Raw genomic sequence first — 25,420 nt, 5'->3', positions numbered from 1 at the left:
AAGATTGCCGGAATACTCCGGTTGTACGCGATCCACAATCTGGCTAGATAAAAGAAAGTCCGCACGATTAGACCATAAAAAATTTTCGAAACATTTACAGCATCGCCTCAATTTTAGAAAAATAGTTTATGGGCATTATAATTCATTTTTAAAGGGATAACAGTTATAATACTTCAAATGCGTCACGGGCTTAAGTTTTCTAGGCATCTGTTGCGACCTTTTATTTTTTTTTTCTTCATTATCTATTGCATGGATGAGATTATAATATTGTTTCTTTTCCCGCTCGTATTTGCGTACATACATGTATATGAATATATAATATTTATATAATTCGTATATCACATGATATTATTATCATTATTGTTATCATTATTAATATTATTGTTGTTGCTGTTGTTGTTATTATTATTATTATTATGCGGGTGTTTTTATACGTAATCGTGTATTATTTGTCTATAATCTATGTAAGAATTTGTTAATAAAAGCACTTAATTATTAATAATAATATTATGTACGGCATAAATTATTGTGGCAGCTTAAAAATCGTATTTTATATATATATATAATGTATATATTATTATTATTATCATTATATATAGGTGTGTATGGCAATTATGATCTACTAAATTACTTTATAATAATGTTATTAAATAATAAAACCGACTGAAAACAATTTCTATGTCATATTATAATAATATATTATAGTATAGTGCAGGATAATATGAATGTGTATACATATACATATATTAAATTATATACATATTGTCGTACATGTGTCAGTTATATTCATTTATATATTCATATAAATAAAATTAATATCAATAAAAATTCGCATAATTTAAATATCGTACGATTCATTGCTTTTTTTCACTTTTAGTTTGTTTTATTCCTCTGCGTAAATTCTATTTCAAATTTTACTTATTCACAAGATGTCTTACGTAAAATCATAAAATTAGATTGCTTCTTTCTTACATCTTTTTTTTTTCAGTAAACAGCTGCTGCAGTTCGAATAAAATGAACGTGGACATAAAATAAACTACAATAAATGGCAGTGTGTAGTGTAACTTGTATAAAATATATGGGATCTGATTGTCAAGTATATAAATAGAATTTATCCATCAAATTTGATTGGACCTACCGATTCGGAGTGACGATCATTCGAACTGCAACCGTTCAGGCATTGTACATATTTTTTTAGTTCTTTCACTTTTTATGCATGTAAGCAGACGTAAAATTGAATCGTATTTCATGTATCGTGATAACTGCATGTATAACGGTATGTATTTCTGTATTTCATAATATATTTAACTAATATAGGACTACTACTTGGTGACTATAAGGTGTACCCTAAAGGTAAGAGGTTTTTCCCATACCTCGTTCTCCGCGTTGGAATTATTATTGTTGTCATTGTCATTAATCGATGATGAATTTGTCGAGGGACGACCGTGAATTTCTACCATAAATTTACCACTAGTTTTCATACGTCTTCTGAAATGTAACGCCCATACGCCGTGTTTCTTTACCATTTCAAACAAATTGTTATCGTTGCCACGAACTACCGTGTACTCGATGTCCTTGTGCTGGAAATGAATAGGAAATTATGACGATAGTTGAAATTCTATGATCCATAAGTTTAAAAAATGAATTGAGATTTGCAATCGGTCCGTAGATACCTTGACGGCAGGTTGGAGTTTTATTATCCTCATACGGTGTTTGGTCTGTTGCAGACTGATTTTAAGAACGTGTTCCTCCCCGTGATGATGTCGTTTCACTTTGCGAGATCCGTGTTTCTTCCCTAACAGTTTACTAGCTCCGATTTTCGTTATCAATTCCCTCATTTCGGCTGTTCCGTTCTGCCGATTGATCGTCGATGATCTTCCTCTAGCCCCTCTTCTCTGTCTTCCTCCCCCACCCCCGTGCCCATTCAACTGTAGACAGAGTAACGATGCCTTTTAATTCCTCGAACAATATTCGGTAAAACTATAGGCATGATGTCAATCGATTCATACCTTGCAGGAGAAACATCCTTCCGTCGATATGATCTTGTCGTCGGCCGGTGGAATGTGATATGGATCGGGATTTATCGGATACGTTGGAACGTTTCCTATGTCATCGCCGTAACCGGAACTCTGAGCGAGCGGATTTATCGTGGAGAGACAGTGTCCCTGGAAAAAGATACCGAGCGAAGAATGTAGTCGAGAAGAATGTCGAAATTTCCGCTGATACCCGGACACTCGGTACGAGTAATTATACCTGTCCAATTTTTTGGTAACCCGTCGGGCAACCGCAGGTGAATCCGTTAACTCCGTTCGGAGTGCAGCCAAAGGAACAGGGACTTCCGGTGCAACCGGCGCTGACCTTCGCGACGTAAGTCAAGGTGAATAATAATTAACAAAAACCCGAAGTACGTACTCCAAATATAATATCGTTACCTGAACGCATATTTGCATATTATTGTCGAACTGGTAACCGTCGGGACAACCGCAACGGTAACTACCCATTGTATTTATGCAGGTGTTGCCACCGCAAGGAGAACTATTGCATTCGTTTTCGTCGATGCATTGATTGTAATAGAGATGCTGAACGAAACCGTCGGGACATCCGCATCGATAACTGCCCATCAGATTCTACGGAATGAACAAAGTGACCGTGTGATCGTAAGCGCGAAATTATATTTTTTTTACCGTACCTGACAACCGTGTTCGCAACTGGAATCGTCGGAACATTCGTTGGTGTCGGTGCAGAAAGTGCCGGTTTGATCGAGTTTGAAACCTCTGGGGCATACGCATCTGAAACTTCCTAAAGTATTTAAGCAGGTGCCGGGTTTGGGACAGGTGCCAGGTATGTCGATGCACTCGTCGATGTCTGTAAGGAATTATCGACGATTACGATTTCGAGATCTCACTCGGTATTTCATGTGACAAATTGAAGACTCGTATCTCGTCAATTTTACCAAGGCAATTGTCTCCGTGCTGAGTGTAACCCTCTCTACAGCCACATGCGTAACTTCCTTGCGTATTTATGCATTCTTGTTGACAGAGGTGATTTCCGGTGGCGCATTCGTCAAGGTCGCGACAATTCACACCGTCGGGATTCAAGATGAATCCAACTGGACAGGAGCAGATAAAACCTCCGTCTGTATTCTGGCAGTTGTATTTGCACGGTTTCACGCTTAGTTCGCACTCGTTTATATCTGTGAAAAGCAGAAGAAAAAACCAAATGAAGCAGGAGAACAATCGATGGGTACATTTGCATTTTCTCGAAAACTTTCGTACCTATACAGTGAGTCCCGGATTTGTCGGGCTTGTATCCCTTGTTACAAATGCATCTGTAGGAACCCAGGGTGTTGATGCACATGCCGTTTCTGCACAAATCTGGGATAGTTTTGCACTCGTCGATGTCTGAGATGTGGAAAGAAAAAAAAAAAAATGGAAATAACGAGTTAAGCTCCGGAGGATTTTGGAGGATAATTTTTCCGGGGATAACGATTATTGCAATACCTTGACCGTCTACCGAGTAGCCCTTTTCGAGGCAGAGCTCTTTGTAATCCTCGGATTCACGGTGTGGGCATATTTCACAGTGAGAACCCCATGCCGCTCCCATTGTACAGCAGCAATCTGCTTTAGTTACTTTCGGCTGACCAAAATTACGAGTCGTACAACGACCGCCGATTGTTTGTTGGAAGCAGAAGCCCTGCCTCCGATCTGTCGAGGAAAATAGAAGAAAAATGAAGAAATGGAAAATCTATAACTTTCGTATGATTAATCATCAACCTACCAATGCAGGATTTTCCGTCCTGGCTCGTTTCAAATCCTTCGTAACAGTCGCAGCGATAACCACCGTCGGTATTTCGACACACGCCGTGTCTGCACAGTCCAGAATTAATGGAACACTCGTTGATGTCTTTGCACTCGTCGCCGATACCGATTTGCTGATATCCGGACGGACAAATACACATAAAAGTTCCGATGAGATTCTTGCACTGGAACTTACACTTGTTCGCCGGGGTCGTGCACTCGTCGACGTCTGAAATTACGAAGGAAAAAAGTGAGAGCGAATGAGTCGCGTCGATGAATGGCGTTGAAAATTTTTTCCCGTTATAAAATTCTTACCAATGCAGTGACGACCGTCGGTAGCCAACGCGTATCCGTAGGGGCAAATGCATCTGAAGGATCCCGGGACATTGTGACACCTGAATGCGCACTGAGTGCCGAGTTCCTGGCACTCGTTTATGTCCTCGCATACCTGATTAGGACCCGGCGTGAATCCTTCGTTACACGAACACTCGAAACCGCCGTCGACGTTCGAGCAAGTCCCGTTGCCGCAGATATTTTGAACATTGAGACATTCGTTGTCGTCGACGCATTTCCTCCCGGTGGAATCAAGGACGTAACCTGGAGCGCACTCGCACCGGAACGAACCGTCCGTGTTTATGCATTCTCCCCCGACACAGGCGTCGGGCATGAAGAGACATTCGTTAAGGTCAACGCCATGGTCATCGCGGCCGACACCCTCGGGACAGAGTTTCGAAAACTCCTCTGGAAAGACGGAATACGTAAGAAGGGAAATTCCTCGTCGTTCAATTAGTCGAAAAATAAAACCAACCGCTTCCTTCCGCAGGGCATTGTTCGCAGTATCGACCCCAGGCCATTCCCATCGTACAACAGCAATGTTTTCTCGTTATTCCTCCCGCTCTGGGAGCGAGACATTGTCCTCTTCTATAATTATCGTAGCATTGTTCCTCCCTGATGTCCACGCATTTCACCGAGTCGATTTTCTGGCTCAATTTGTAGCCAACGGGACACTCGCATATCACGGCACCCTCCGTGTTTATGCATCTACCGTTCTCGCAGAAATCTTCGCTTTCCGAACATTCGTCGACGTCTGCAGAAACAACAACAACAACGTTACGGAGGTGGGTTTTTATTGGGGTCGTAACTCAAGAGAATTTCGGTCGCCGATACAGACCTAGACATCTCTTCTTGGTGTGGTCAAGTTCGTATCCCTGAGGACAGGTGCAGATGTAAGAACCCATCAAGTTTTGGCACTTCCCCGGAGCGGGACATAAACCGGATACCTGAAACCGAAAGAATTTTATTCTTCTCGTCCCCCCTCCTCCCACGTTCGACGCGGTTCTACCTCCTGACACTCGTCGATATCTCGGCAATGCTGACGATCCTGGGCAAGTACGTAACCGTCGGCACACTCGCAATTGAAAGACCCGATGGTATTCCTGCACCTCCCGTTCCGACACAGGAACGGCATAATTCTGCACTCGTCGATGTCTGATTCGAAAAACGAGAGAATCGTTAATATTGAGATCTTAGCGAGAAACGGAATTTCGACTCACCGACGCAGTCGTGGTTGGCACTGAGCTTGAATCCTTCGTAACAGAAGCACTTGTAAGTCCCCACGGTGTTGATGCAAGTTCCATTGTTGCAGACGTTGGGATTTCTTTGACACTCGTCGACGTCGACGCACGAATCCCTGTCTCTCGTCAGATGGAATCCTTGATTGCAAACGCACTGAAAACTACCTTGGAGGTTGTTGCAGATACCGTTGGCGCAGATGCCGGGCCTTTCGTAGCATTCGTCGATGTCGACGCAGTGTCTCTGATCGGGACCGAGTTTGTAACCAGCCGGACAACGGCATTCGAAATATCCCTGCTGGTTGATGCACTGAGCGTTACCGGAGCAGGGATTCGGTATTTGTTGACATTCGTTTTCGTCGACGCACTGGTGGGACTCCTCGTTGTAAACGTAACCTTGGTCACATTGGCACTCGAAACTACCGGGGGTGTTTATACAGCGACCGTGGGAGCACATAGTCGGCATCAAAATACATTCGTTTATCTCCTCCGAGCTGTTGGTTATCGGATTTTTTATCTGCCCCGGCACCATTCCGCAAAGGATCTCGTGCTCGCCTTGGAGAAGGAATGAAAATACACCAGTCATCGCGATCGTCGTGTCAACGAAATGAGAATAAAAGTAGAATACTAACGGCTTCTTTCGCGCGGGCATTTTTCGCACGGCCTTCCCCAAGCCGCTCCCATCGAGCAACAGCACAACATTCGCGTTTGCGGTTGTTGCATGGGATTTTCGCACCTGCCGGGTTCGTAGGTCATGTAACAAAAGTCTCTCCTCATGTCCACGCACTCCTCTGTTTTTCAGAAATTCAACGAACGTCAGTACAGGTACGATATCGCGTTGAACAAACAAACATACCAAACAAAACTCACTTCCTCCAGGCATCGTTTGATAACCATCGGGGCATTCGCAGTGATATTTTCCCTGGTCGTTGATGCAACGTCCTACCCCGCAAATTGTCGGATGAAGCGCACATTCGTCAACGTCTGTGAAAAAAAAATGACAAAATCAATTCTTCCCGCCTCGTGCGATTCACGTACGATCGCCACTAACCGACGCAGCTGGTTTTCGTATCGTCTAGTTCGAATCCCTCGCTGCAAGAGCACATGAAGCTGCCAAATGTGTTGGTGCAGTGACCGTTCTGGCAAATATTATCGTGTTCCTCGCACTCGTTTATGTCTTCTAAAACGACCGTGATGCTGTTCGGCCTGTATCCCGGCCCGCCAGGGCAAAGAGCGTCGTATTCGTCGGTTCCCGGAGCGGGGCAAGTTTCGCAACGACTCCCCCAAGCCGACCCAACGCTGCAGCAACATGTAGCCTTTGTAACGGCGCTCGACATGTCGAATACGCACTGGGGTCTTCCGCCGTTGAATTCGTAACCCGTGAAACAGGCGGAAGCTCTGTTATCTGGGTGGAGAAAAAAAAAAAAAAGAAAAAAACCATCAAGTGGACCGCTGTAACGGAATCGTCGAGCGATTAATTTCATTATCCCGTCACTTACCAACGCAGGCGTTTCCAGCTTCGACCAGTTCGTGATTGGGTGGACATTCGCAGAGGTATTTTCCCTCGGTATTTATGCAAGTTCCGTATTGGCAAGATTGCGGGCTATCGCACTCGTCTATGTCCGTACAATTGCCCCCAGATCCGTCAAGTTTGTAACCGTCGTCGCAGTCGCAGCGGAACATACCGAATATATTTTCACATCTTCCGAATACGCATAAATTGGTGAACAACACGCACTCGTCGATATCAATGCAAGCTTGTTCATTGTTTTCGTCGGGATGCATGAAACCCATTTCACACTCGCAACGGAAAGAGCCCGGGTAATTTAGGCAATGACCATTTTCGCAAAGCGTCGGATCGTTCGAGCATTCGTCTATGTCTTTGCAGGAGTAACCGTCGCCCCTGAATCCAGCGTCGCAGACGCACTGGAAACAATGAGAACAAAGGTAGCGAAATTAATCGGAAAGATTTTTTTTTTTTTTTTTTTTTTTTTTTTTGTTGATCCGATCAAAGATTCGTCGTTTGATCTCGTCCCCCGCACCTTGAACGATCCCTCGGTGTTTATGCACTGAGCGTTGGCATCGCATCCGCCGTTGTTGGTCAGACATTCGTTGATGTCTCTGCATTCGATTCCATTTCCTGCGAATCCTTCCTGACAAGTGCAAGCGTACGAACCCTGAGTGTTGCGACAATCGGCGAACTCGCTGCAGGTGTAAGCGTCCAGCATGCACTCGTCGTCGTCGGTGCAACCGGCGCCCTTGTCGTCCGGTTTCACCGAGAATCCGTCCTCGCAGCGACAGTTGTAGGAACCGATGGTGTTATCGCATTGACCGTAACCGCATATGTGCGGATGTGTGACGCACTCGTCAACGTCTAGCGGATGAGGAAAAAATTTTTGATCGAAACACAGGTCGAACATATTGTCGGCAAACGATTGTCATACCTATGCAGGATGTCCTGTCTTTTCCTGGCAGCAATCCGTCGGTGCACGTGCATACGTAACTTCCGATCGTGTTGGTGCATTTACCGCCGTTGCAAATCCTCGGGTTTTCTTTACACTCGTCGACATCGGTGCAGGAACGACCGTCGAGATTCAGAGCGAAGCCGTTGCTGAAAATAGAATAAAGAAATGGATGGATGGAGATGAATCGTTACGCGAAGTGGGAAGAAGATGAGCGAAATTTGAATCACCTGCAAGAGCAGGAAAAACTGCCGGGCGTGTTCAAACAGACGTCTTCGCATCCTCCGTTCGTCAACGAACACTCGTCGATATCCTCGCAGTGGGACTTCAGCCCGGTCTGTTTGTAACCCTCGTCGCAAACGCACTGATAAGTCCCCATCATATTCTCGCAAACACCGTTGGAGCAGATGCCGCTGGTCCTCGAACATTCGTCTATATCCTTGCAGGATTCTTTGTCGGGACCGAGTTCGTGTCCCGGTGGGCAGACGCATTTGAAACTACCCTCCGTATTCACGCAACTACCTCCGCGGCATAACCCCGGCGAATTTTCGCACTCGTCGATGTCTGGAATTAACCGAGTTTTGACTTGGCCTCTCGCGGTGGCGAATAATAATTTTTTATCAATCGATCGTATCTTACCCATGCAAATCTTCATTATCTCGCTACTCTGGTATCCGGAATTACAATCGCACTGGAAATTTCCCGGTGTATTTCTGCACGTGCCGTTACCGCACACACCGTGCATGATGCCGCACTCGTCGATGTCTGCGAGAGAGAAGGAAATAAAACGTATGAGAAACGTACGGTCGAATAAAATGCACGAGAGACAATCCCAAATTATCTCGAGTCCCACCTAAGCATTTTATCCCGTTCTCGTCGAGCGCGTATCCCTGATTGCACCTGCAGCTGTAACTTCCTATCGTATTTTTGCACCTTCCGTTCAAGCACATGTTAGGGAACTCCGTACACTCGTTGATGTCCTTTCTGTCGGTGATCCCGTTACCTTTGGGGCAGAGTTCGGCCCTCGCTTGCGAGCCCGGCTTCGGACAGGCTTCGCACGCGTCGTCACCCCATCCCCTTCCGATGGAGCAGCAGCAGAGGGTGCGAGAGAACCGGCCCTCGACGGCGTTCGAACATTCGCCGTGTCTGAATTCGGTGTAGCAGGTTTCTTTCCTGGTATCGATGCAGGTGGTGTCTGATCGTCGGGGGGGCGGGGGGGAGAAAAAAGAGAGAAACAGCGGATTTATCGATTGCGTGACGCGAGACATCGCATAATTATTTACTACTACTAACGTGTAGCGTCCAGAGTGAGTCCGGGCGGACATTCGCATCTGTACGAACCCTCGGTGTTCACGCAAATTCCACCGCCCTTGCAGATACCGGAGTTCAACTCGCACTCGTTGACGTCGGCGCACGATTTTCCGTCGACCTTCGCGTACCCTATGGAACACTCGCACAACGAACGATCGCATTCTTCGCAGGGACTTCCCCAGGCGAGACCGACCGAACAGCAACATTCGGACTTCAGAGCGAGACGAGGAAGATTGTTCTCGCAACGACCGTGAACCACTTTCGTCCAGCAGGAACCCTTTCTGTTGTCTGAAAATTTGACGCAAAGACGAACGTCGCCGCGAACGATAACTCCTATCGAGAAACGAGATGGGCTGCTCACCTATGCAGATGTGTCCGGTGTTGTCCAAAATATAACCGGGCTCGCATTCGCATTCGTAAGATCCCTGGTTGTTGATGCAAACGCCGTTGAAACAGGCGTCCGGCCCCAGATCCTGACACTCGTCCACGTCCTCGCACATCTGATTGATGGCGTTCAGCCGAGTTCCGGTCGGACAGATGCACTGGAAAGCGCAGTTTTTGCGAATTAGGTGATTGTCGTGCGAACTGGTCCAGCGGTTGGAAAAAAATACTATCGTTCGCCAAATTTTCTCTATTCTCAATACCTGAAAACTTCCGGGTGTATTTTTGCACTGTCCACCGCTGCACAGATTCTCCTCCAGGGCGCACTCGTTTATATCCGTGCACAATTTACCGGCCGCGTCCACTTCGTATCCGGTATCGCAAATGCACCTGTGCGTTCCCATGAGATTTTCGCATCCGCCGTTCACGCAGATATTCGGATTCTGCGCGCACTCGTTGATGTCTAATCACGGGGATCGTCGTCGAGGTGAAAATCCGCGGCGAAACGAAACTTGCAATAAAAAAACTTACCGTCTCCGTTGTACGTCATTCCCGGTCCGTGGGGACACAACGCGTCGAATTCCGGTGTGTTCGGTGCCGGGCAGGGCTGGCAATTGCTTCCCCAGGCCAAAGGCTGACCGAGGACAACGGTGCAGCAACAACAACTTGACCTCGTCACCGCCGTCGACGACGGATTGGAACATTGCCCGTCCCGGTACTGCGAGTAACACAAATCGCTCCTGGTGTCTGCGCGAGACGATAACAACGATACGATTAGTTTAATTTCGGGTGAAACTTTCGGGTAATCGGGGCTCGATTGTCGACCACCTACCGAGACAGGATCTTCCGTCTGGACCTAAATTGAAACCGGCGTGACATTCGCACCTGAAACTACCCTGGTTGTTGACGCATCTTCCGTTGTGGCAGGGAGAGCTCTGGCACTCGTCGATATCTGGAATGAAAATCGGTCGTAGGGGGTTTTGTTATTTTCGAGTTTTGTTGTATTTCCTTTCTCCTCAATCGACCGTACCGATGCAATGCTTGTGATCCGGTCCCAATCTGAATCCCGGATCGCAGACGCACTTGAACGATCCCTCCATGTTGATGCATTTCCCGTTGTCGCACATCCCCGTAACGCATTCGTCGGTGTCCACGCAAAATGTATCGTCTCGCGAAGCGGTGAAACCCGGCTGGCACACGCAGTGATAAGAACCCGGTGCGTTCTCGCAACGTCCGTTCAGGCAAATGCGAGGATTTTCGGAACACTCGTCGATGTCTGGAATGAAGATGTGAAAAATAGCCGAACCGAAATAGGATGTTTACGCGGTGGATCGTCACTCACCGACGCACGTGTGCGTTTCGGGCGATACGACGTATCCTTCGTTGCATTCGCACTTGCGACCGACGTTCGCGCTCACCCAATGTCCGTTGTCGCAAGCTCCGGTTATATGCGCCGCGTGATCTGAAATTTGTACGAAAGAAATGTAGCGGATAGGATAGGGATCGAGGATGACGTCGAAGAAATCACGAATATTCACGAGAAACCTACCCGTGCAGTACTGTCCGTCTTCGGAGGCCACCAAACCGGGTGGACACTGACATTCGAATTTACCGGGTAAGTTTCGACAGATTCCCCCTTTGCAGCTGCCGAGCGAACACTCGTCGACGTCTTCGCATCGTCCGTTCTTTTTCTCGTATCCGGAATAACAATGGCATTCGTATCCCTCCTGAGTGTCGACGCACCTACCCTGACCGCATATGTCGGGCCTCAGGGTGCACTCGTTGATCTGTGCCACGTAGTTGATGGATTCGAGGCAGAGTCTCTTGTGTTCCGCTGCGGGGCGTTAAAGGAAAATTTTGAATTTTGCTCTAGGCGCTCGTCGAAATGCGAGCGTATCGGTACGTTTTTTTTTTTTTTTTTTTTTTTTAAACTGACCACTTCCCGGGGGCGGACATTTGTAGCAATAATCTCCCCAACCTCTTCCCATGTTTTTGCCGCAGCAGCAATCCTTTTTGCTCAACCTCATTGCGAGTCGATTTTTACAAGCTCCGTTTCTGTTGACCGCCGTAAAGCAAAGGCCCTGGCGACCGTCTGACGAATGGTAAGAAATTCATGTGAAATCGGTTCGAATAAATCCGGTGAAATTCATCGACTCACCGATACAATAACGCCTGTCTTGGCTCTGAATGAAACCCGGATCGCACAGGCAGTAAAATCCGCCTTCGGTATTAACGCAACGTCCGTCGAGACAAACTCCTTCGTCGAGACACTCGTCCCTGTCCTTGCAGACGTTGGTATCAGGATCGCGAGCTTGTCCCTCGGGACACTCGCAGGTGAACGATCCTACGGTGTTCAGACATTTTCCACCCTCGCACAGACCGGGTATGGCTTCGCACTCGTCGATGTCTGAAACGGAGATCCTCGACCGTTGAAACGATAAACGAACGAACGAAAAAACCGAACGAATCAACTCGGACAAAACTCTTACCGACGCATTTTCCCTGATTAGTTTTCAGAAATCCCGGTTCGCAGTCGAGTCTGGGTGGGCATCTTTCGCAAGGGTGTCCCCACCCCTTTCCAACGGTAGCGCAACAAAGTTGTCTCGTACAAACGACCCCTTGAAGACTGGCCAAGCATTGTCCGTTCCTAACTTTTGTGTAGCACGGACCGGTTCTGTAATCGGTTTCGCACCTTCTTCCGGTGTATCCGTAAATACAGGCGCACCGGTCGGGCCCGATACATCTTCCCTGATTGAGACACGGTTCTCTGCAGATCGCTGAAAATATCGACGAAAAACTTAACCATTGAAACGAAGAAGAGAAATGGATGAGAGTCAACGCCAACGAACACTCACGTTCGTTACAAAATTCTCCCTGGTATCCCGTTCTGCATTGGCAACGTCCGTCGACACATTTCCCGTGAATGCATTGCGCTCTGCAGGAAGCGCCGGCAGCCTCTCCGCGGTGGTCGGTGCTTTGATTTTCAAAGCTAATGTGCGTACCTGGTCGAAGAAGAAAAAGAATAAAGGTGTTGTGTTTTTTACCGTTTATTCATTCGTTCTTTTTTTTTTTTTTTTTTTACGATTCCATAGTTTCCCCGAGAAGAACGGAGCAATCTTTTTCCAACGATTTAAATTAACTACCTACATACACGCGTCCGGTTATATCATACGCATTAAAATCTCCGCGGGGCGCTAAACGAGGAACGTATTGCGTAAGGTTCGTAAACGCCGTGTACGCGCATGAAGAGAAGAAAAAAAAAATAAATAAATAAATAAAAAAGAAGCAATCGAAGCGAAAGAAGTTACATATTTATTCATCGTGTTCCTCGTCTGTACGGAGTACCTATGCGCACGTTTTGAATCGAATTCATTCATTGTAGTGGTCGATAGAAAAAAAAAAAAAAAACAAAGAGAAAAAAAAAAAGAGAAAAATGTTTCTCGTACACGGTCGAGATATTCGATTCGCCATAAGCAACACTAAATTTATCGAGTCTATTTCTCTATGCGTAACGACAAGCGGCATCACTTTTCAACAGTCGCACGATAAATCAGCCCTCTGGTTTGAAGTGGTCGCGCGGTGGTTGAGCTCTCAACAGCTGGGTGCTCAGGCATTTTTATAGAAAGAAAAACAAAAACCACGTTTCTAAGTTCTTAGCGTTTTATTACCCACGCTGCAACGCGTCGTGCCGTATTATGTAGCCTACTCACTGTGTTACAAGTACAGTACAACGGCTGACAAAACGCCAAGTCGAACGAGATGTTTGCTCTCCGTGCCACAATGTAACGAGGTCTCGTGCTCGCGGTATTCCGAATCCAACTTATACGAAATCAGTCGACTCATCGTCGCCCCGTATAATCGAATCGAACACGGGGTGGACGGAATGCGCGTAGCAATTACGATCGGAGCACTCGTGAAAATAAGGCAATCCGAAAGCACGTCGTGACATTGAAAGTTGGGAGCGAAATTCACCCCAAACGGAGAGAAGAAAAATGTGGAGAAAAAAAAAAAATATCGCGAGTTCAAACCGGACGAGGCATTGACTCCTGTAGGCTGCGGTCCAGACGGTCTGGTAGGCGTCCCGAAGGAGATATCGACTCGCTCCGCGTTATTCCCATCGACTTTCAACACTTTGTCTGTTTTTGCAAAATACGCTCGTACCAACGGTTCGAATATTTCGAGGTCGGAATCAGCTAAAGTTGAATGTGCTGTGTCGCAAGTTAGCGACTAGGGAAAAATAGTCGATAACTCTATCGTTTCTAATTTAGCCAACAGAATCGGGATAGTATGCGAAACGTCTCGAACCTTTGTGGTGCCCATTTCCATGATTGCAGACCGAAGCAACGGCTCCACTTTCGCACATGCAAATATTCGGCTGTATGCATCTTCCTTGGTTCCCACATCGCCTCGAGCAAACGGCTGAAATTATAACGGAGAAATTAGAGTTTCGTTTAGCGGAGGATTCGTACGGAGATCCCTCCGAATCCCGATTCCTCGGGTCGTTTGTTTTTCATTCGTCGTTTGCTATCTACGAACGATTACTCACGAACAACGCACAGGCCTGAGTCCGCCTTTTTCGTCCACCCCGGACAGCAGTAATTCTTGTATCTCGTCCTGCAGACGTTGGGCCTGCGAAATGAAAGCAGATCGAATAAAAAATCTCTGACCAATCAAATACTTCGTATACTGCGGAAGCACAATCGCAACTTTCGATGAGTCACTTCCCGTTTTCGCGTCACGTCCAAGTACTGCAACGTGTATATTTTTATCTGCAAAAATTCCGCACGACTTACAGTCGCGGCAACGTTCGTTTCAAGGTCGCACGTACGCGCGGGTGAATAATAAAAAAAAACGAAACGAAAAGAAGTGAAAAAATGAGAGGCAAAAAAAAAAAACTTCTATTCCGACGAATCGACGTGACTCGATTTCCGTAGTGATATTTTACGGCGAGGGCGGGAACAGGAGATTTCAATTAGCCGGGGTGGTAGAGGCGGGCGAGCGACGTGAAAGGCTCGTGGCGCTAACGCGTAGGTCCCAATAATATGACGTAACGTTCGATTGGAAAAATTTTTCGAATATTTTCCGGTCTCCGGCTATTTTTATTCGGTATATTTCTACTCCGGGGAGATAACGAAATGAAAGTTGAACGTACCGAAGCCGCGTACAGTCCCGTGTAATTCCAACGTATACGATACACTTTATTCCCTTCTAATCACGTTATTATCCCCCTTGATCCGGGTCCATCCCGACACAATATTCCTAATCGACGGTGTCGCGTCCCCGTGTTTACCCGGGCATCGGACACACGCCGCTTCACCATTCAATCAGTCCTATTATCCGTCCGTTTCCATTGACGGGATCCTTCAAAATCTGACACGGGGTATAATTCGATATCGTTTATTGACCGGTATCACGTATCGGGCAAATCGTTTTTTACACGCGGCATCGCGTACGCACAAAGAACGAATCGACGTCACACGATCACAACCGTCGATTCGTACGACCTGCGCGGGTACCTTCTTCACGGCTATGAGCGACGTCGAAAAATTGACGCTAATCCCGATCGCGATCCCAATGATCGATGACGCGCTACGCCGCGATCTTCGTTCGTCGACTCCCGATCTCATACGCTGTAAATATGATAAAACGAAACAGAAAATACACGTACCAATTTTATATATATATCATTTTGCGCGATCGCAATCGAGCGTTTTTTGGAAAATCCCGATCCATCGAACATTATCCATCTCCGCGTGTTATTTTCACTCCCTTATGTAACTGCGGTCTCGTGTTTTAAAATCCTTTTTTTTTTTTTCCGTTCCTCCCACCGACACTTCGGTCGGCGTTAAGCCAACAACGAGAAGAAATGTGAGAATTTTTTTTTTTCTTTTTCTAACTTTCAACTTTTTGTGATTTGAAAGAAATTGGAAGGAAAAAAAATTGGTTCATTCGAATGCCCAGGAGCGAAAACAAGGCGCCCATTCACCATTCGGTGCATACGTGTATTACACACACCCCCTCCCCTCGTCGACCGGCCCTGTATATTAATTCACGTCAGCTGCGCCGTACGTCCATCTCGCTTTTTTCATTATTTTTCCACGTTTGCCATCGCCGTTAATAATTCACTCGGTTCTTAATAAAGTTCACTCTCCTATCGCCGAATGGAGAAGTTGCGGTGGTTGTTTGACGATGTCGCGTTACGCTATACGGGAACCGATCATCCTACACGTATGTGCAACAAATCGGCTGTCTCGATACCATATAACGAAGGAGTTTGATAGCTGACGTCTGTAACGCGTGAGTCAGATCTGGATACGTTATTCTTATTTGATATTCCGTTGCGAGAGTTACCGGTACGGTATGATTATCGGCGCCTACGTTCGGCCGTGAGCTACAGGTGAAATTAAATCTTAAGAAACTTTAAACGCGGAGCGACGTCCATTTATCGCGACGCGCAACACACTCCATTATTACGCCGATCTTATGCCGTGCACACGAATACACATTTCCCCAAATCGATCGTTGTGAACGTCATTTTTACGGTACATGACTCCAATCTTCCAGAAAAAGGAGAGAATTTTTTTTTTTTTTTTTTTCCCTTTTTTTCAAGAGCCAGGAGAGGAAGAACGCGCGGCTAATTTATCACGCAGATAATAATATCGGAGCAAGGGGTTGGTGGTAAAAAAATTCGTGCAGGTGTAACACCCACTAATATTGTTTGCGCGTTGGATTGCCTAATCATCGCGCATCTTTTCAAGTTTCTAACGCGAGTTTCACGCGTGGGTTTTGTGTTTCATTATCAGCGTACAAATATTGACTTTTGCCCGATATTACGCCGTTGTAGTGAACCCGTATATTTCGGGTATGAAAACAGAGAACAAAAAAAAAAACAAAACAAACATCGAGAGGACCGAAAGTCGCGTTTTCGTTTCTCATATATTCGTGCGCGTGGCGCGCCGGAAAAGGTAGATCGAAAAACGAGGGAATACGTTCATCTCATTTTTGGAAACGACGAAGGAACGAACGAACAAATCCGAGAATGAACTGTTGGAAACCCGCGTGTATCTACGTCGATACGTTCCGATGAAACGCGTCGACGGAGAGACGGAGAGACGGAGAGAGAAAGTGAGAAAGAGGATCGGGAATTTAAATATCTATTAAGTTATCCGAGTCCTAGGTCTCGAGTGTTTTTCGGTATACAGGGGGGGGGGGGGGGGGGGGGGGGGGGGGGGCGCCTAGCGCCGCGACGAATATGAGGCCCTTAAAAATCGAGGCTCCAACGTAACGATCGCGACAAACTCAGAGGCAGTCAACGTCCGATACGAACCGCCCCCTACTCTTTTTTTATTATTCTTCTTTTGGGCATGGTACAGTTTTTATTTTTCTCCACACTTTTAATGTACCCGTTCAAACGCTCTATAATTGATATGTTGGAAAAATGGTTCGATCATCAACGCCTTCGTCTCGCTACCGATCGCTATTTAATTATACCTGCAGCGAGAGCGATCGAAAAACCGTAGAAGTGAAAATAGAAAAAAAAATCGATATTTTGTTTTTTCTTCGATTAATCAGCTCCAGCGCGACGCTAAACGGGGCGCCAATTAGGATCCCTTTGTATCATTTCAATGATTGAGGATAAAAATTATAATTGTACTCGGAACGCGTGGGTCCCTTTATGGTTCGAATGATGATTACAATTACGTATAACGATAATTATTTTACAACGATTATTATTATTATGAGTGGAATTAGTTGTGTTAATCCATATTAATTGTAGGGTTGGGAGATCAAACGCGAACGGCTGGTATTCCATCTGAGGTCCTCTCATCTAGAGCAGAAGCCGAAACGGATTAGTCAGTTGGAATTTGATAATCGTAGATTTATAATGGTCCATATACGTACGTACATATATATATGTATACATATTTAACTACTGTGAGCGAAGATTAACGACGTTTTCAAACATCACCGTGCCACCCATTCCGCCTTTTACACGTGTCAAAATAATAATCACCCCGCGTGCTCGTGTACGGTGTACGCTTTATGTATATTATATCGTACATTCATCTACTTATTATTAATATTATTTCATTTTACTCTTTTTTTTTTTTTTTTTTTTCATAACCAGAGACTCGTTAAACGAGTTGAACTAATAGGCTAATCGTATACCGAACAATAATTGATTGGATGAATTATTATAATTTTATTCGGAGCTCTTTAAACGGAACTCGCAATCGGACTATTAATTTTTTCGAAAACTGATAGAAAGGAATAGCGTACGTCGATTATTTACACTGATTTCTTTCTTTCTTTCTTTCTTCAAACGCTTTTCGATTCACGCCCAAAGGATCGACCGGATATGTACATAGGTGTTTTTAATTGTCTGACGCTTCAAGCGCGGCGATTAGAAAGGTTTTCTAATGCTTCTCGAAAATCCAGCCACGACGCACCAATTTACGATCACGGCTCACACCTCTAACAATAAGAAAGACCGAGAAAATACACGAAGCTTCGCCGATCCTGGTGTCGAATTTTCGAGGCCCCTGGGGAAAAAATCAATTCCAGGATCAGACGGAGCGTATTTTTGGATTACCGAATTTTCAAAACCGGAGAAAAATAAAAACAGTTTTACATTTTCATCCGCGGGCCACCCCGTAGCGCATGGGTAGGTAGTCGGGGAATTAGTTCGACGAATCACACAGACACACATGGACCGGGTACGAGGATTAAAAATCCTGCGATTAAGGTCATGCGACCTGAGGGCTGCAGGTCTGTGCATACGTAACGGACGGTCGGACTATAGAGACATCCAGCTATTCCTACTCTCGAATTAACTACGAGTCATCGTAAAATATTTTGACTACCGTACGTACAACAGGCCCCACGTAACTAGGATGGAACAAAAGCCTGACAAATGGGATCATCTCCTCCGAAATTTTATTCCGTGAGATCGTTATCAAAGAAAAAGAGCAAAGAAAAATTTATATTAGCGCTTATTTAGGGTCACCAACATCTCGCCGCTTGTTTATAACTCTATAATCTCACAAAGTTATTTATCACACCTGTGTGTGAATAGAACGTACAAATTTTTGTCTCTCAATTTTTATTTCATTTTTTATTTTGTATTTTTTCAATTTTTTTGAGGAGTAGATCAAACTTCCTGCCGTAAAATCGACCTTGCCTAATTATACTACATCACAACGGATATGGAGCAAGAATTTACGAGTCTTGATTTTTTTTTTTTTCTTTTCTTTTCTTTTCTTTTTACCGTCAATGAAAATTTCGTTGCGTAATCGATATTTCAACGTTGGTTTTCCTCTTTTTGGTTCGTTTTTTATTTTTATTTTTCAGTTGTAAGTTTTACGGGATGAGAAAGTCCGTTTGAGAACGATACGCGCGTCAGCTACGGTTGTCAATTTTACAACGTCTCCGCATACGAGCATAATTTGCTCCGTTCGTTACACCGCGGTGCACGAGACTTTGGTTACGGTGGAGAGTGAAAAAAATGATAATCGAAATAGAATAGACCGAGTTAAAAATGATGTCGCGTACGTATCATCGATAATTATAACAACAACGACGATGATCTCGCTATCGCGTAGAGAGTTCACCATTACCAGGGCACGAAATTTTTTTGTGGGAAATCCGTTGTCGAAATGTGCGGTACGCGTGGTTCAAGTTCATGGATTTCAATTCCGATTTCGACTGATCGTGGATGACGAGGACGTTCGGTGCAGTAGATTTAAACAATATGATCGACCGACGTACTTTTTTCTTCTTCAAGTTCCGGAAAATTCGCGCGGAGAATGAAGATAAAAATGAATGAATGAACGGATAAGAAATCGAAATATGCGACAAAAATATCTGACGGTTTACAAGGAGGCACATCGCCGCGATTTCATCATCGTCGTCGTCGTCGTCGTCGTCGTCGTCATCGCAATCGTGTCGTCTAAATAATACGCTATTATGCGGTGTATGAATACATTTTCACATTAAATATTCTAAAATAATTTATTCCATCGGTTGTACAAAGAATAACGATGATCGTCGAACCGACGTGCATGTGAAAATAATTATACAACCAACCAACCGACTAATGCAGCCAAATAAACTAGGGTCAAGGAACACCGCATATTTTCACTCCCATCGTCGTCGTCGTCGTCGTCTTTTCTTTGTACATTTCACACGCATAAACGGCGTTTGTGTAACGATGCAGGTATACGGCGTTCCGTGACACCGGCTACTCCTTTTCACGAAGGTCTTCATCCGTATTTTATTTATGTTTTATTTCAAACATCGAATTATTTGATCAATTAATGAAGATGGATCGCGATATTTTATTGTACCTGTTCGGGGCGCGTAACCTGCAACGGTATATTAATCGCCCGAATTCCGGTGCCGCGGACGTGCGTTAATTAGTCACATTGTTTCAGATATTTTATGATTCGCCAACAGGTAGGTAGGCACGGATATTCAAGGCGGCGCTCGTCACGAATTCGATTTTTTGATCGAGGAAACTAAATAATAACGAATAAATAAGTCTCTACGCCCTTTTTTAATAAGTTTCGCGGCTAATTGATTGTTTCAGGCTAATTATTTTATCAAATCATGCTTATTACGAGCTTGTTATATACCGATTATACATGTGTAGGAAAAAAGCGTGGGTGCGGGTGGGTAGCGTCGTACGATTTTATCTTCACTACGTTATGATATCTGTCGATTATTGTACTAGAAAACTATATAACTGGTGGTGAAATAAGTGAGTGTGTTATGCGTGTGCGTGAAAAATACGTATTGGTATACGTGTGTGAGCACACATCTAGTAACGACAGTAAAAGGCAGCTGAGATGCGATAACGACTGCCCTACAAAACGTTGGACTTTGTCATTTAATACACACATGAAATAAAAATATACGTGTATACGGATAATTATAATTTAAGTAAATAATAATAATAATCATGGTATACGTGAAAATCAATTGCCGCGATCATAGAGAACGTCGCGTCGACGAACGAATCATTTTTATTTCAAGAAACGGAGATTTCGATATTCCAGTTATCCCGATCGACGCGATGTCGTTACCATGTGACACGAGTGCAGGATCGTCGCGATGAGTTTCCTAGATTTATGCTCATTGTCATTTATAAGTATGTTGCACTAGAAACTCAATTGAACTAGAATTAGTTGCCGGCCGCTGCCGCCGTTGAATTTATATTCATAAACCTAATTATCAAGAAACTGGGTCGTCCTCCAGAATATTAAAAAACCCTATATTATAAACCCTCTTCGTCCGACCTAATTTCATTTCGTGTGTACCTATTAGATCTGTTCAAGGTGAAACGTATCTCGTTTGTAGAAAAATCGACAAAATCGTAACGCGCTGAAATTTATATCATAGTAATAAGTGCGCTGCTGCACGGTTGAAATTGCAATTGAAACGTATGATCTGATAAATTCCGTATCCGGTGATTTCCAAATTAGGTATATTGTAGACATGCGCTATGTATGTCGAATTAAATAAATTTCAAATTTATCGCGGTTACAGTATGAATTTTACGGTAAATTTCACGGTCAAAATTATCATTATGAAATATCGCGTATTACAGAAACATATTATGTGCAAATTCAGGATTGCAGCTTGATAAAGTCAATTTTATAATTGATCTATAATTTTCAAAATTGCAACCCGCGTACGCTTATTTTAATTCTAAATTACGACAATTATATCGTTATCTGCGTAATATCGTAGCCGACGATCTACTCAATTGGTGTACATATAAGTATATAATCGTCGCATGTATTTATAAAATTATGAACGAATAAGAACATATACATACGTGTATTCCGAGATAGGTTAGTTTTAAAATTATATAAACTCTAAACCGAGCAAATATTTACGCATCATGGAAAAAACTTACCACAGCGATCTAAATAATTTGATAAATTATTGTGTAATGGTATAATACGCGAACATCGTATAATAAACGCCAGAATTAGCAATTTTAATCGCATTTGTAATTTATAGCTCGTAAATTGGTCGTTGATGTGATTATATAATGCGATATGTACAGTGATCACGATTCGCACGTTCGATCGATGGACAATAATTCAGAGATCCGTTTCTCAGGTTTTTATTTCTTTTCTTCCCTTTTCCTTTTCGCCTGTTTTTTTTTTTTTTTTTTTTCACGCTCCCTCGAATATTTTTTCACATTCCCCAATTCTTCATCTCCATACATTCAACTGTAAAAATGACGAGGAGATAAGATTATATAAAAATGAAGAAAAAAAAAAACAAAAAAAACGACGAATAGCGATCGAACCGTACGTTTCACCGACCGCCGACGATGCACAATGAGTCTGCCCTTTTAAGTATATATTATAAATTACCTACTTCGATTACAATCACATATCGATAGTTTAAAATCGTCGTTTCGGTACGTCCCACCTTAACAAACCCGATCGAATTATTCATCCCTCTCCGGGGTCCATTTCAGTCGTGGGCGTTTCTCATACAATCCAAAACGGCCTGTATTACGGTGCGAATTCTTTGGTACCAGATATAATGATTCCATTCAAAAGTTAATTTCCCCTTATCCCTTGCCCTTGCCGCCGCCACTTCCGATTTTTCTACCCGGCGACCCGATGGGACCGCCGGTCGCAATTTATTTGCTCGGACGTTGTTCGTGATTGGGAAAATTGCGACCTTGGTGGAAATTCATTTCGCGGGATGTCCGGGATTCTAAGGGACTATCGAGTTTCAGGTGATCCGTATGAAAGAGAGAAAGGGTCGACGAGATCCATGAATCACGAGGGGATTCTCGACGGTTGATAATTGTGAAAACTGATTTTCGTTGACAAAAGGTGTGCAGATGAATAAATGACTCACCCAAGAGGAGCGACGGGCTGCAAAGCGTTGTCGAGATCCTGACCGGGACCGATCGCGGTTATTTGTTGTCGATTATTACCCTGCAGCGGATCTTGCCGTACAGGAGTTACCAGGACGACAAGGACGACGGCGACGAGGGACAGGGGGAACGCCGACATCCTCTGCGAAGCCTCGAAGAATTCCTCTTCTATGGGTGTTTCGTTTTGATATTTTCAGATTGAATCCTTTTACTTTTCCGTTATTATTTCATCCGATGTTCTCGTTCCTTTGCACAACAATACTGTGCTGTAAAGTCCACTTTTATGCTTTTGAATATTATTTAATTCACATCAAATTTTCCAAGTCATTAAAAACTCCCGTTTACCTTTTAATTTCAATGTTCACCTGAAAATTTATACACCTTCGGATTAGAAAACGAATAAGAACTCGATTGATTGTAGATTTATGTAATTTTACTTGTAATTCGACCCGTTCGCTCGAATTTTGATTCCAAGAGACGAAAAAAGAAACGTCTTTGTGAATTCGGGACACTGAAATGTTACGCTACTACCGGACAAGAAATGTGCAGACCGATCGGAACGCTATGGATTGCGATTTTTTATTGAAAATTTTTCTCCCTCATTCTCCCCTCACAGTCGAATAGCGAAATTGACGAATGTGTTTTTTCGTCTTTTGGGTTCACGTGAAAAGATCCTATGTACGTATAAATTTGTGTACGTGTGACGATTCTCGTTGCTATCTCGTGGCGTAAATATATACATATGTAATTATGTAGGAGAGTCTCGCCGCTTCTTCTTCGTTATCAACTCTTCATATAAAACACATAACAAGAGAGAGCGAGCTTGAGATGAGTCCATGGGAAGGGCGGGAGCATCGGTATTATAACTTATACTATAAGTATCATACAAAAAGTGCATACGGAGGCGACGAATACCAACGATAACGGTTCAGCGGTTCAGCGGTTAGCGTTTCCCGCCGTTCGTACTTTTAACTTCCTCCTCCTCCTCCTCCTACTCCTACTCCTACTCCTACTCCTCCTACTACTGCTACTACTACTACTGCCGCGACTACTTCTCAATTATTAATTTTCATCTCCCTAATTAGGTGTACCATGAAAAACGCGTTATCGAATCTCTTTGAAAAAAAGGAAAAAATCATTCTCTAACATTGAATCGAATCGATTCCATTGATTCATTTATATCCATCGTTCGCGCGAGATAACATGCATATTATAATGACATAATCAAAATTTGCAGTAATCCAACGAATTGTTATTCGAATACTGTTATTGTCTTTCTGCGCTTGTTATTATAACGCTATACTGTAGGTATAATATTATATCTAATAATTAAAATAATACCGAGTAATATGATTTCATTTTCTAAGATTGAAAAGTCAGAGGGCAAACTGATTGCGCGAGATTCTCCTCTTTTTTTTTTTTTTAAATATTTTATATTTTTTCCTTCTTTCCACGACAAAAATGATTTCGTTGCGTGCGGTCCGAATAAAACTAGACCGATTTATAATCAGCGAATGTACTCATTGCGTACATGGTATGTTCTAGGTACATTTATTATCCATTCTTAGAGATTATATTCACGCGTACGTGGAAAAAAATATTACGTTCTTCGGGGTGAGAGTGCTTTGAACGGACCTATCGATAATAATTAGCGCGATTTAATTATTCATCGTCGTTATTATAATTGTTAATTTTTATTTCTATTTTCTCTCATCGATCTCCTTAATGAAACCAATGTACCCGGTATTAATACGTACATACATCGAGGGTTTTGAGAATCGGAATAACGTGATCCGCAAAGGTGAGCAAGGATTTTTTAAGAAATTTCTTTTGTACAGCAATTCCATTCGAAAAATTGAAGAACCGCGTTTATTTTGGCCCCAAAAATCGAGGGCTTCGCCCTTCCGATCCCGAGCCCTTGAATTATGTACGCACTGGTAACTCGATATTTTTATTTTTTGGAAAAATTATACGATTAGAAATTCAAAGTTGACGCGAGAATCTGCTTGACGTGATAAAACTGTTACAAGGTAAAATGCTAAGCGTATATACGGTTGTAATCATAATCGTCATTGCGTAAAACCGTCACTTATTTGCGTTTAATTAATAATTATTATAATGAAAAAGAAAAATTTACATCTCGAACTACGACAAACATAATATCTGCACGTTACTACGGTAGAGTTACAATCCTTCGATTTTTTCGTTAATGAATAAATTTACATACGATAAAGAACAAATTCTATTTATTCGTTCTTTCGATTGTCTAATAAGTATTGATTAATAATTCTGTGAAGTGTACAATGAAACACCTGTTCGAGTGATTGCGACAAAATCAGCGTTCGATTTTTTTCCGTAAGATAAAAGTGGAATAGAAAAGTTTCTTTCTTTTTATATTATTTTTTTACACTTTCTTCTTTCTTGTGTTTTGTTTTATAATAAAACAGTGATTTTTATCCCAAGGATAATCGTTACTTACGTACATTAATAAATAAATTTAGTAATTGGAAAAAAAAAAAAAAAAAATTTTCGATCATGTATCGTGGAATCTCCTCTTATACCGCACTTGATTAATCAATCAAACAATTAACATCATTCTGCACTTTCTTTTATGAAGAAAAAATTATATCCATCAAAGGACATTATAATACCGAGTGATTAATTTTATTAGGGTGGTTACGTTGTTGAATATCGAGTAATTTTGAAAATTCTTATTGTTTTCTTTCTTTTTAAATATGCCGCGATCGTGCAGATTGCAGCAGGTACAAGACGTGTTCAGGCCCCACGAGATGAATCTCGTTCGGTGAAGCTGCGTGGACGGAACTCTACGCGGCACTGGCGCGTGCAGCGATCAACCACTCCGCTCCGATCTCGTCTTCTTCTTCTTCGTCTTCTGCTTCTTCTTCTTCTTCTTCTTCTTCTTCTTCTTCTTCGTCTTCTTCTTCTTCTTCTTCTGCTTCTTCTTCTTCTTCTTCGTCTTCTTCTTCTTCT

The 25,420-nt window shown here is 43.4% G+C and overlaps 1 protein-coding gene across 3 annotated transcripts; it reads right to left on the bottom strand.

Moving 5' to 3' along the window:
* Positions 1-190: 190 nt before the first annotated feature.
* Positions 191-25,420, bottom strand: LOC105688441 (fibrillin-2-like). 3 transcript variants are annotated; one of them, XM_025746343.2, is made up of 40 exons: positions 24,909-25,420; positions 22,411-22,794; positions 14,069-14,151; positions 13,828-13,941; positions 12,378-12,524; positions 12,012-12,299; positions 11,681-11,929; positions 11,459-11,614; positions 11,072-11,356; positions 10,865-10,984; positions 10,553-10,798; positions 10,355-10,474; positions 10,054-10,269; positions 9,786-9,985; positions 9,503-9,683; positions 9,124-9,429; positions 8,684-9,025; positions 8,470-8,595; positions 8,061-8,394; positions 7,813-7,979; positions 7,411-7,742; positions 6,868-7,294; positions 6,420-6,773; positions 6,239-6,352; positions 6,001-6,159; positions 5,351-5,923; positions 5,140-5,285; positions 4,969-5,077; positions 4,606-4,884; positions 4,113-4,538; positions 3,778-4,026; positions 3,501-3,704; positions 3,276-3,401; positions 2,954-3,193; positions 2,690-2,865; positions 2,433-2,627; positions 2,254-2,358; positions 2,010-2,165; positions 1,674-1,928; positions 191-1,580 (listed from the first exon to the last, which is right to left on the bottom strand). In XM_025746343.2, the coding sequence occupies exons 2-40, from the start codon at positions 22,566-22,568 to the stop codon at positions 1,323-1,325; spliced, it is 8,721 nt and encodes a 2,906-aa protein (XP_025602128.2). In that variant the 5' UTR covers positions 22,569-22,794; positions 24,909-25,420; the 3' UTR covers positions 191-1,322. The 3 variants fall into 3 exon arrangements, with proteins under 3 accessions (XP_025602128.2, XP_025602129.2, XP_025602131.2); XM_025746344.2 differs by having other exon boundaries at positions 24,913-25,420; XM_025746346.2 differs by lacking the exon at positions 24,909-25,420 and adding an exon at positions 24,742-24,883.

Source organism: Athalia rosae, chromosome 2 (genome assembly GCF_917208135.1).
Source record: "Athalia rosae chromosome 2, iyAthRosa1.1, whole genome shotgun sequence".
Lineage (NCBI taxonomy): Eukaryota > Metazoa > Arthropoda > Insecta > Hymenoptera > Athaliidae > Athalia > Athalia rosae.
This window is presented reverse-complemented; position numbering and strand designations above follow the sequence as displayed.